Raw genomic sequence first — 13,067 nt, forward strand, 5'->3', positions numbered from 1 at the left:
ATAACTGTCATTTACAACATTCCCAATTAACTTCATGTTAATTACATGAATTCAAATGTGCTTTTCTTTCAACAATAAAAGGCTTTTCTAAGGGAGCTGTATGAGCACCCTTATTTATGATGACAGTTGGGGTCGTCTTCTTTCCATCCCCCAAAGCAATTAACCAATTTTCAGCTAACGCCAAAACTGCACTTGAAGCAACTTTCAAAAGGCATTCTAAAGTTTAGTCTGATTAACCTTAACAACTTTTGTTCATTAATTAGTCTATAAACAACATTAAACACCAATAATTTCATAGTTAAATAATAGTTTTTGTCATTCTATGAAGCAAATCAAGTCACACTGGTTTGTGGGAAAACATGACTAATTTTTCATGGCATTTTAAAGAGGGAGAAATCAATAACCAAGAATTAGCACATTAATGGATAATTAAAATGATTAAAACATCACGTAAAAAAAATATATTAATGTAACTGTAAAAGAATTCTATTATTTCCAGTCCCAGCTGTAATTCTCTCACTGCTTAAATCTCTGTTGTGAACAACTACAGATGCATACATGCACACAGCAATTCTCTGCCCCTTAACCAGTTAAGTGTGACATTTCTCTCAAATGCTTTATCTTAATTGCATGCTGGTCAGTAATGCAATGCAATTATGTGTGGTGTATTTACAAGTGGACCACTTGGGTTATGATTTAGAATAGGCAGAAATTACATTATGGTATTACTCTTGCATAAACAAGCATACAATGCAATGCTCAGACATTCTGAACATTTACAGAATTGATTTGATCAGTTAAACATTTCTGTTCTGTTTATGACAACATATGTACACATTATATTACTTCAGTACCACTGTGCTGCATTATAGATCTCTAAATTTTGTTTTCTGAAACCTAGCAGCTGATTTTACAGCATAACTGACCATTAAATAAGCTTCAAAGTAGATGCAGAGTAATGTCAGCTTTTATTGTTGTTTGACAATAAAGACAGTGGCCCTCATAGTACTGCTGTGGTAGCTGTAAATCTTCTGCAGAAAATACACATTACAATGAAATGAAATCTTGTGTGGGAAAAAAAAAAAAAGCTAGTCTTTTGCATTTTCAAATTTCTTTTCCACTGTAGAGTAATTATGAATATCAGTTTTGGGCCTCAGACAATCTGTGACATAAATGTTATCTGCCTATTGTGCTGCTGCTGTGATCACTGTTTTAAAACAAAGAGAAATGAGGGGAGAACAAACAGGATAAGGAGGGAAAATTAAAGGCCTTCCTTCCTTACTGGTTTTCCTCACCAGAGCCCATCACATCCCAGCATAAAGGAAATCTGTCACACACTAGTCAACACTTTTAGAAATGGAGGTATCAGGAGATGTGCACAGAGGAGGACAGTTTTATTTTAAACAGGTACTTGAAAGGTCATTTCCTAGCTGTTTCAACCACACCTTTTTGAATCATCGTGTGAAATAGAAACAAATTAAACCTCTACACACACTCTTACTACTGAGTAGGACATTCTGTTTGAGTAGAACTTGTTACATATGCAGCACCGTAAGCAAGCCGTCTACCCTTTGATTTAGTACAACCAACTAGATGCTACAAACCTCAAGCACTTTTGCATCAAGGTTATTAAAAGCTGACAAATTTTTATACCAACACAAAGACTGAATTAGTCTAAAAACCTAGTGCATGATATGGATCTCTCAAGATTACAAGTGCTTTAAAGAAAAACACCTGCTACCCTAAACCCAGAGTGTGAAGTCTGCAGTTGTACTTTCCTTTTCTGGTACACGAGTGACTTCAGAGACATGGTTAGGCTAAAGACTCACTGTTTAGCTTTCAACTTTTACATTTTGATACCAAGTTACTGGTGTATATGACACTGAAGCACAGCTTAACCAACAGCCTTTCATAAGCAGTCTGTGCACAATTACTATTAATATTACGAGATTACAAATTATCTACAGTGTGACAACATATTTAACAAAAGCAAGAAAAATAAATCTCGTGTAAGAAAAACAAAAAAACATTGCAGTTGTTTGGTCTTTGGTTTTATGCAGACCAATTAGCAGATGGTAATACTTTTATTCAAAGATGCACCTGATGAAAACCATTTTCCACTGAATGTTAAAAGGTTAGCCTTTTAATTGGTGAGCTGGGTCTCTATAAATACCTCACAAGGGATGAGGAAAAAAAAAAAAAAAAACAATGCTCAAAGTCAAGGGTCTCCAATTACCGAATGGAAGCAAACAAGGGCAGCAGGCACAGCAAAAGAGCCAAAACAACAGGTGACAAAAATGAAGGAAAAATAAAAAACTGCTGGCCACCACATACAGCCAGGACCACTTAAATTGGCCGAATGTAAGGATGAAGCACCATTCTTCTGAAGGATATTCCTTTATTCAGTGTCCTGGTGAGGGAGGCGACCTCATGTGCCTTTTAGATAGAGGCACTGTCATCCTGGGGAGAGACCATTCCTTTGCATCGACTCTTCAGTCTAAGGAGACAAATAGACCGAAAACAGTAGCAAAATGGCCCTCAAAGCATAACAATGGATTTTCATTGTCTACATCTCTAATTGTCCAGACACCCACTGATATATCCAGAGACATACTGAAACTTGGAGCTGTTTGTTGTTCTTTTATTATCCACAGAGTTCTCTATATGAATAGGGCCAAACGACAGAGACAGTGTGGTATTTACATGATTGCACTTTTATTCTTAGGGGGACGCACTGATCCAGTATTTGAATCTGATATCCACCTAACTCTGACTGAAAGATCTGTTATGGGTGAAAATGGGCCAAGGCAGTATTCCAGTCATTGCCTTCTACATAAAATAAGGAATCTCAGCGTGAGAAACGAAGGTTATTCATTTAACAGCACTATCATGGATCAGTACTCCGCACTGGTCAAGGTAACATATCAGAATGGGTTTGATCAGCGCATCCCAAAAACCAGGTGGTGATGCATGCAGATACATGTATACTAGGCTGAGAGTTATATAGAGAATTAACTGCTTTAAAGTGAGTTGGACAATTTTCCCTTCTTAGAAATTTTGGAAACTTTTCTTCTAATTTCAAATAACTTTTTATATTTGGTTTAAATGAACAATAGCCATTCCAGTAACCAGTGAGAGTTTAAACATCTGTGCTCAAACCCAACAACTCTTCAAATAGTTAAAAGCCCTAAAAGTGCTGCTCTGAAGTTTGGTCGGGGGTGTAATGCAGCTAGAAAAGGGTGATGTCACAAACATTACTGCTCATGGCGAGAAAACGTTAGGTTCTTTAAAACCACAGACAATGCTGGCAAATAGCCTATGCATAATTGTGAAATGATACCTTGATGTTTTACAGGGTTGAGGGTGTCCCATTTGGTGTTTGTGGATGATGATGTAATCAAACTGGCTTCCGCAACTTATCACTGATGCATTTTTGAGGGGTTTCCGGCCAAGTGTGAAATTTATTGTTAAATTCCTTGAGCGATGCTCTCTCAGTAACAGATGGACACCATTTATCACTGCTAATAAACACATTTTGAAATTTTTACTTCAAACTTCATGTTCCTCAGAACACAGTAACACTGAAAATTGTTCACAGTAGGGTCTGTGGATTATCCTGATTATTCTGAGTAACCAAGGCAGCTTCTGGAAATGCATTTTAAAGTCACTTTTCAAGCTCTTAACGCCATAAATCGAATTCCACTGTTGTCCAAAGCCACTAGGAGATGAAAGCAAAAAATTCTCCATAACTGCTAATCAATAAAGATAAAAAGTTCTGGTACTTGAGTGACTTCAGAGACATGGTTAGGCTAAAGACTCTGTTCTGGATGAAACGACCATTTAGACCCATTCATTCCCTTTAAGAATCTATTTTTCAGACAATTATGTGGGAATGATTAATATTAAGTGTTGTCTCTGCCTCTCGGGTCAACTACTGTGAATACATTTTCAAGCTGTGGGAAGCAGTGAAAATTACACGTGAAGGTGAGTACATTTTCAAGACTGAGTGGGGAATTATTAAGTGATTTGATGACAGGCTCACTGGATCCTGCAGACAGCATTTCTCTTAATGTTTGGTTACACAGAGAAAGCTTCAATCACAGTAAAGACAATCAGACTGTACAAAAATACACAAACTCTCCTCTTAGGTGGTTTTAGAGAGTGTATATGTCATGTGTTTGGCATTTGTGTACTAAGACTATGAATCATAATGGTATTGGAATATGGGAGCACAAGCAAAAAAGGGAGCTCCAACTCAAGACGGAAACAAATGCTGTGATGCAATATCACCTGCTCATAAACTGTGTCAATCTGTCAGTCTAACCAGACTAGTGAGAACTCGAAATGGAAAGGATAAAAAAAAAAAAAAACATTACCTGTGAGACCACCCCCGAGGCTCCTCCTTCGCATGTGTTTGCCATCCTCACTTAGATGTCGTTTAAATTTGAGTGCAGGACTTAACCCGTAAGTCAACTCTGGGTTACTGGACTTCCTGAGGTATGTGGACGGTGGGTAGAGGATGTTGTCGTACTAGGAAAAGAAAAAAAGAAGCACAAACAATTACACTTTTGGAGGTAGACCCGTTTGTATAGGCGACGTTCCAAAATAAACCACTTATATAATAACATATTATGTTCAGTATTAACCATCATTTATTTATACTTTTGGTCGTAAACAATTACATTAATTAGGAAGCTATTAGTCAAGTATTTTCTTGACTTAACACAATTATTTTACCACTTTAAAAATTGTGTTTTAATAGTTTAACTGTATACGGCATATGCCAAAAAAAAAAAAAAAAAATCTTTCGATGTATTTATGTGCCATATTAAATTATTTAAACAAAAAAATATGGACAATAATCTCAAGTACGGAACTGTCAAATACAGGAAGGTACGTACAACATAAACTAAGCCTTTACTCTGTCCTCTTAGAATTTTTTCTTACATCGGTAGGAAGCAAAGGAAAAAAAAAAAACAAAACACGTGTATGTGTTTGTGTTTGTGTGTTTAAGTGTGCTCGTGAATGACTCAGTATGTGTGTCTGTAAGCCTTTAAGAGAGCATGAGGAAAAGCGAGCATATCAACATTCTCAGAACTGGGGCTTGCCCCGTGCTTTGATGCAACATTTCTTGCTGACAAAAACAGATGTTAAAAATTAATGTTAATAATTCAGCGTCCAACCCAACAGCCTCTCATCAGCGGCTCAGTTTTACCGGCCCCATGAATATTTTTACTGGCCTACGGAGAAAGAAAAAAAATCTTTTATTTTTATAAAAAAATAATGTTACTAAAGCCTTGAAATGGATGAGGTCTAGTACACCCCATGTGCCCTTTAGACTCACCCCTGCTTGCTGCAGGTATTGCTGCCATGTAAAGCAGGACGGCTGCCGTCAGACTAAGTTAATAGTTCTTGTGCATATTTGAACTTCTGTATCTTTATTGTAGATTTTCGCTGTGTAAAACAAACGGTGGTGGATGGGAGCAGCTACAAACTTCTCCTTTCTTCATGTTGGAGCTTGTTGATCAGCTGGTTTGATGAAGGACTCGCCCTCCAGCTGTTTCCCAGTAAAGTTTTCATGGTGATTACAGGAACAAGCACTGCTGTTTTGGATGCTAGTAAAACATTTTTTTCAGTCTACTTGAGCTCACCGTCTCTGTAACAGCTCCACCTCTTTGCTTTTTGCCATGTGTGTGTAAGTGTGTGAGCATGTGTATGTGTGTGTGTGTATAGACAAGTTCCAAACTGTGACAGCATCATCTTCACTGCTGATGTTTTATCAGCTCTTTTGTTGAGAAAAAAAAAAAAACTGGGGCCTACACGGGCTGAATCTTGTAATGCTTTTTAATTACAGGCGTGCTCCTAAATACGTTTCTACTGCACCGAACATTGCGTTATAATACAGTAATACAATGTAAAGAGAAAGAATTCTCATATGTAAGGTCCAAAACCATCAAATGTTCTATAATTTTACACTGACTGCTGCAGCCCTAGACACATTAACATATGTGGCATATTTAGGCATGTAGAAGCTCTCAGTGCAACTGAAACATTTATATACAGAGAGAGAAATTAGGAAAAGAGAAGAGGAAAAGAATTCACAAGACCATTTCCTGAGATGTGTGCAAAATAAAGCTGCAAAACTCAGGCAAACCCAAGGGCAGGATTCAACTTCTCAAATTATCTTGGAAGGGAATTCCAACAGTATCTTAGTCCGAGACAACTAAATGTGAAAAGACTTGGTTACATGACGGTCTAAGAACTCTATGTGTTTTCAGTATAATTCACATGAGAAGAGTTCATGTAAAAATAATTAACTGCCTACATCAAGACAGGTTTGAAATCCACTGCAAACATTCTTCATGACACCACAACACATCACAGCAGTCTATTGTATTCTCAGAAGATAATACCTTGCATGAAGCTCAGAGCAAATAAAACATAGGAAGAGGCCCTCCCTGAGAATACAAAGACATACATGACAGAGCACACTGTGGAAGGAAATGCCCTGTGCTTCTCTGTGGGATGATTCATGATCCTAAGTCTATGAAGGACAATGAAAACCAAACCTCTATAGGGTGACATGAGCTCATGGTGAATACAGAAGTCCAAACCAACAGTCATACAGTTTAGAGAGGAAAAAAAAAAAAAAAGCACAAGCAAATAACAGCTGTACTTTAAAAAATGTGAATCCTGACTAACTATCCTAACTAGATAGATTTAACAATAAGGTAGTCATTGGTATTAACAGCCATTATGAGCAACAAGCACACAGTAACAGCACAGTTATTTATTTAGTCATAAGTACACTGTAATATCAAGATCTCATGACCCTGAAATACCCAAGCTCTGGCACAGTAATGGTCATTGTATGAACATACTATGCCATTTATGCTGAGGGCAAATATCACTGTGCATATCAATAACGCTCTGTCTGAGTTGCAGTACTGTTACACATGAAGAGACAGCGAACCACTTGTAGGATAGTGGAGAATACATTGACTTTCAGCTGTGTCTAAGCACACACATCAACTGTAATTATACACAGAGTTCAGTACATGAACAAGTATGGTTTTTAAATGTATCTGTTATATATTATACAAGCTCGAGCAGGGCTGAGAGTATGATTAAAACAAAGACTTTCCATCTGTGCTTCAACATTTGAATTACATTTATGTTTTATTGGTCTGTGATAGTCACCAGTCTCTCACAGAGCCAACACAGAAGCAACCTACATCTACAAACAATTTAGAAATCACCAGTTAACCTAACAAGCATGTCTGTGGGAGGATGTCAGAGTACCCAGACAGAACTCCAGCAGGCACAGGAAAACCATGGATTCAAACCAGAACCTGCTTGCTATGCAGTGACAGCACCAACCACTGCTCCACCCACAGCAAATCTAGATGAGACCCAATTCCACTATTACTTTTATTTAAATTTAAACTTGAATCTCAATCTTATTTAGCAATGTAAACATCTTCACCATACTCTTGACTGGTCATTTCTACTGCTGTAAGAATAACTAACAATTAACTGATGTACTGCTGTGCAAAGCCTTGCAGCTAATCTGTTTGCTGCAACCTCCAGTTTCCTGCCCGAGTGTCCTTTGAAGACTAAAAAGGTCGGTCATCTCTTAAGCTCAGGATTTGGCTGTAAAAGCTTTACATGGCTTGGATGTACACTCTTTGCTAAGTCCTTATTTACAACATCAGGTTGCACCATTAAAACTCACTCAGTTAAATAATGTGCATGACAGTTGCTAGGAAACTATCTGTTTCTCAATCTGCAGCACAGTCCCATCAAAAGCAAACAACTGTGCGAACAGGAAGTGTCTGTGGCATCATTAAAACAGTTTTAGACGCAAAAGCTGCAAACAAACTAAAATGCATGAATAAAGAAATGTGTTTTAGATTTAGTGTTATGCAAGCTGTTCATAATCATATCACTGATTACATTACACAGCCAGTTACCAACATATTTGCACTTTGAACTGTCAAATCAGTTATAAAATTACAATTTACATTTTAAAGCAGCATTTTGAGCCAGGGTCACAGCATATTAAACAGTTATTAGAACACTGAAAAACCTAAGCAAATGTGAATGCTAACATTTTTCCCAAAAGCTACTGGGATTCAGGGGGGAAATCAGAAGAGGTTGTAGAGGTGCTCTCCCTAAAAATGGAGTCATACAGAGTTGTTCAGTAGTTACTCTATCAGGGAAATCCTGAAAGAGCTAAAAGGAAACTCAGGGACAAGAGCAAATCCCCTCAAAAATATCTACAACATGCTTAAAGTCTCTGTTCGTGTGTCTACTAGAAGAAAAAGTATGGATAAGGATGGTGACATTTCAAGAGAATGGGTCAAACTTCCTCTTGCGATTAGCAAGTTGCACTAATTACAACCAGCATGTGCAATAATGCAGTAAAAGTAATGTATACATTACATAAGTAGCAGTTTATTCAGTATAACTAATATGAATTCATTGATGTGGAAATCTGTAGACGGTAAAGTCTAAAACTAATGTGATGATTTAGCAAAGTGTGACCTTCTGAACAGCTGGTGCAACAGTGCCCAGGTGTTTACAGGCAAATATATTCAGAATAATCACAGGAGACAAGGAATGAACAGATGGTTACGTAACTTTAAAGCAAACACATAATAACCAAACACTGCATCTATAAGCAGCTTATGGTTATACTGTGAAACAATTTGTGAAAAACTTCTGCATCATTCAGTTCCAACTCCTGAACACCACTGACCACGGTGAAAGGTGGCACATGCGCAGTAACGCGATGGATGTCTTTAAATGCATTAATTGCCTGCACGACTGCTTCTTCTTTGTTTCTACGTCAAAAGGAAGTTGTACAAATTTGCTGAAGTATTCTGTTTCTCAATACCCTCTGCTGCTTTGCATCATCTTTTCCTCAAAGCTGATTAAGGCCTTTTCTTTTTGAATTACTGTACATGTGTATCAATCATTTTAAGCATGAGGTGTAGTGTTTCTCTTTTGCTGCTTTGTTCCTATTAACTATACTTAGCAGATGACTTTGATCCATATAAGCAGTTAAGATATTCTGGACTGCATTTTGCTATTGATTTACTGGGTCAAAGTCTGACATTTAGAGGTATATAAATCAATCTAGTCAAACATGGAGAATTGTGTAATCAAAGTTTCTGAAAAATGAAAAACAGGGCTACTTGTGGGCCAGTACAGGATAGAAGATGCTTTACCTTTACTTATCTCTTTACCAGAGATATCCTTACTAGTAAAGTAGCACATTGTACATCTGACAAGTTTCAACCCAACGCTCAGCAAAGGCTTAAATGTGTAATCCTTATAACCTTTTCCCTTCATGTTCCTGATGCACCATAGCAGAAATCTGAGCCAGTGAAAACTGTGGAAGAATGACAAAGCTGGCAAGAGCTTCATCTATTTTCTTTTTTTTTTTTGGCTGAGCGTATCCATAATTATTGTCTAATGGTGCCAATCATGAATAATCTAGATAATCAGTGAATATTTTCCAGTTAATGCACCACTAATTTAAGTGAATTATATCCCAACCATTTAGTATAATATCTTATTTAAAGTTACCAGTAAAGAAAATTCTCACATAGATTTTATGAGAAGTGTCAGCCAGCACTAACCATTCGCAGCTCACTTTCTGTGTGGACACTGCAGTTTTGGCAGCAGGCAGCGCCCTTTCACCCATCATTCCTTTGTACCTGCAGCAGAGCCTCACTGAACTCCTGACAGCAGGATCAAACCTGACCTGTACCCTCCTTCCTCCAACCTCACAGTGTACAGTACCAATAGGCTTTTGTTGCCAAAGCAGAAACAAAGAAGGTAGACTACACAACACAGTGTTGGTTGTGTTTACCAACTAAAGAATGAGGCACTCTCTGCATGCACGTATAAAGACAATATTTTTATATTGGCATATTTACACTGGCTTGCTGCTCTCGCTTGGCTCCAGTCCAGTATTTACAAAACAACCCTGTAACCTTGATCGTATATGAGATTGTGCAATCTGGCATCATGATACCCCTGTGGTCTACAATGTCATGTTAAACACTGCATCCGTCAAGCAAGAAAATAAGCTTTTAATATTTCTTGTCATTCAACCATACATAAAATAAGTTACACTAATAAACCTTGCAATACATGTTCTTTTAACCTCCCCTTGGGAGCAAATATAGAGAACTTGACAGCAGATCTTCATAAAAATTAATAGCAAAAGGAAATCCTATTAATACAGCATTTACAGAGTAACATTGGTATTCTTTTAGCTCCTTTAACATGTGGCCAATTTCAAGTTGTCCATTTGCTTTCACTTTCAATAATTTTGATTAGAGCCACTTAATCCCTAAGATAACTTTTGTGAACAGTGAGGCATAATTTGATTTCCAATGTGCTTTGCTATATAGAACATCCAGGAAGTGCTCAGTGAAAACTAAAAGAAAGAGAGAAAAAAACTTGGCAGGTGATTTTATGAACCATCTATCTACCACAGACTACTTTCACAGGCTCTGGATATAAAACACAACAAATCACAGGCTGAGGAACTTTGAAATCCATCAAGCTGTCAGTGTACCAGGCTTATCATGAAGAAATACTACATGGCACTAATTTTGCTGCTAACCACTTTGGGAGATGGGTGTGTTTATTCTGGAACAGTTCAGCTTCATCATTTCGTCATGAACAGTTATTGCATATAAAACACACCCTTAGCTACTAGTGGTTCCTCATAGGATTCTGATCAGTAAGGGCCACTGTGGTTCTGCTACATTGTTTGAAACATATCAAGGATTCCTGCATGTATTTGAGCGCCTTTTAAAAATCCAAATAAAATGAGATTAGAAATATTTAACATGATAAATGGACTGGTTCAAAACTCAAAGTGCTTTATACAGCATTCACACACATTCATACAAGCACTTTCTACAGCTAAGTGCTTTCTATCTAACAGTCACTAACGCATCAGGTACTGGGGGTTCAGCATCTTGCCCATCGATACTTTAGCATACAGACTGGAGCAGCCAGGGATCAAACCAACAACCTTCCAATTAGTAAATGACCTGCTCCACCTCCTGAGCCACAGCCACCCCTAACATGAGGTTGTTATTGCAGACTCAGTGTCAATAAGAAAAAGTAAACAGCCAAGAGCACACAATCACTTGCCAGATCAGATTTAAGGGAATGCAGAAGGAAACAAAGAGTTCAGTGCTTTACCAGAACCAGTGCCCTAGACTGAAATTTCAAGGATAGTGGTTTATGTGTAATCTTGCCGACATGCAAACAGTACTAAAAACAATAAGCAATAAATGTAGAGCATTTGCATCACTGGTGAAATTATTCCTTCTCAACTGTGCACAAACATTAAAATATTCTCTAAGTGCAGAAAGTAGAGTTAAAATTCACCAGAGCCTGTGGGCCTGATCTAACCTTTCCCACATGACACTACAAAGACTAAAAGTCACTGCTGCTACACAAGCACTAACAGCTACAAAATAAAACTGACAAAGCATGCAGGAAAACTTGCATATATCACACTAACAAATGCAAAGAATTAAGTGTGACGGTGCACACAGAAACTCCATCCAAAGGATGAGTAATGAATCTTCCAGTATAAAAACTGGTATTCATTCTCAAAGTGTAGCTAAAAACAACACAACTTTAAGTACTTGGATTAGATTAAACACCAATATTAATGTTCTTCTACTACTCTTGCCAACAATTTCTTCACTAACTAGCGTGCTTATGCCTTATCAAAGTGGATTCAGTCATGAACTCCACATTGAAGTTATCCATCAGTTGTACAAAGGGAGAATTGGCAAACAACAAGGATATTAATTCTCTTTGAAGGCTTTGTGGTGAGGTCTTGTTTACCATTTCACTCAGATGGATGAAAGGGAACTTTTAAAAAGTGGGAACAAATTGTTATTACGGCCTTCATTGGTTGCTAAGACACCCCGAGTACATGTTTACAGTAAAACAGGAAGAGAATCCTTGTACATCAAGAGGCAATGCACCTTACCCCTTCCCAGTCATTGCTATCCTGTGTTCCACCAGGTGCTCTACCTGCCATTGTTTCTCTATCATATCCTTTTCTATCCAGCAGCCACTCAGAACACCACTGATCATGAAAAAAAAAGAAAAAATATAAATAAATCACACTTTTCACTTGCTGTACTCAAACACATACAGAACATTGTTATGTGTTCTGTATGTGTTTCAATTTTCATCAACCCCCCCCCCCAAAAAAAATTAACAACAACAAAAAAAAACAAAAAAAACAAAAAACAATTAAATCCATCGCTTACACTTTGGCTACATAAGGCTAAAAGACAACATCTTCCAAACTCTATACATGCTGATCACCCTTACTAACAACCCAAGCTTGACACCCAGTTGATGATCTGTGCACGAGTACAGTGTCAGGATAGAGATTAGAAAACTGTTAATTTTTGAAAGCTATAATGCATACATAGTCTAGTTAAAGTATGTAGTTAATACAGCGCTTACATCTCTGAACTGCACTCAGTGGGCTTTTGAACATGCTCCTCTGTCCCTTTCTCAGGGTCAACTGCAGTACAGAAAACTATGTTCTGGCCGACCTTGTCACCCGGCATCTGTCTTACTCAACTCTCCCCAAATTCCAATCGGGCCTGACTCTGGCTTCCCTCTCTCTCTGATCTGAAGATTTAGGTGTTTACACATGAGAATAACAGTGCTTAAAATTCTCACAGCTCAAATCCTAATAACTTTTCCAAATGTATATTTCAGTAATCTAAAAAGGACGTTACAACGAATGATGCAAAACTTTGGTTTACACTATTTGACCTTTGCATGCTTACACAAGGGAATTCAGTTTCCTGTGTTGACAAGGTCTAAACTTAGAAAAACACAGCACAGTTCTTTCCTATTCAATTTCACTCAATTAGCCATGTTAAGATATGAAGAGCTTCAGCATTGTAAAGGCCTCCACCGTGCATTATTGCTTCCACCAAGGAAGTGTCTTAGAAATGCATCATATGTATTCCTTGAACTCTAGTGCACTGATATGA

General features: G+C 37.6%; 1 protein-coding gene across 1 annotated transcript in view; it reads right to left on the reverse strand.

Annotated features, from left to right (window-relative positions):
- Nucleotides 1–13,067, reverse strand: part of mast4 (microtubule associated serine/threonine kinase family member 4) — a 95,732-nt gene that overhangs the window by 75,166 nt on the left and 7,499 nt on the right. The window contains exon 2 of the mRNA XM_030742092.1: nucleotides 4,377–4,530. Coding sequence (XP_030597952.1) covers nucleotides 4,377–4,530 — 154 coding nt within the window. The remainder of the gene's footprint in view (nucleotides 1–4,376; nucleotides 4,531–13,067) is intronic.

The sequence above is a fragment of the Archocentrus centrarchus genome, chromosome 12 (assembly GCF_007364275.1).
Source record: "Archocentrus centrarchus isolate MPI-CPG fArcCen1 chromosome 12, fArcCen1, whole genome shotgun sequence".
In the NCBI taxonomy this organism is placed as follows: Eukaryota; Metazoa; Chordata; class Actinopteri; order Cichliformes; family Cichlidae; genus Archocentrus; species Archocentrus centrarchus.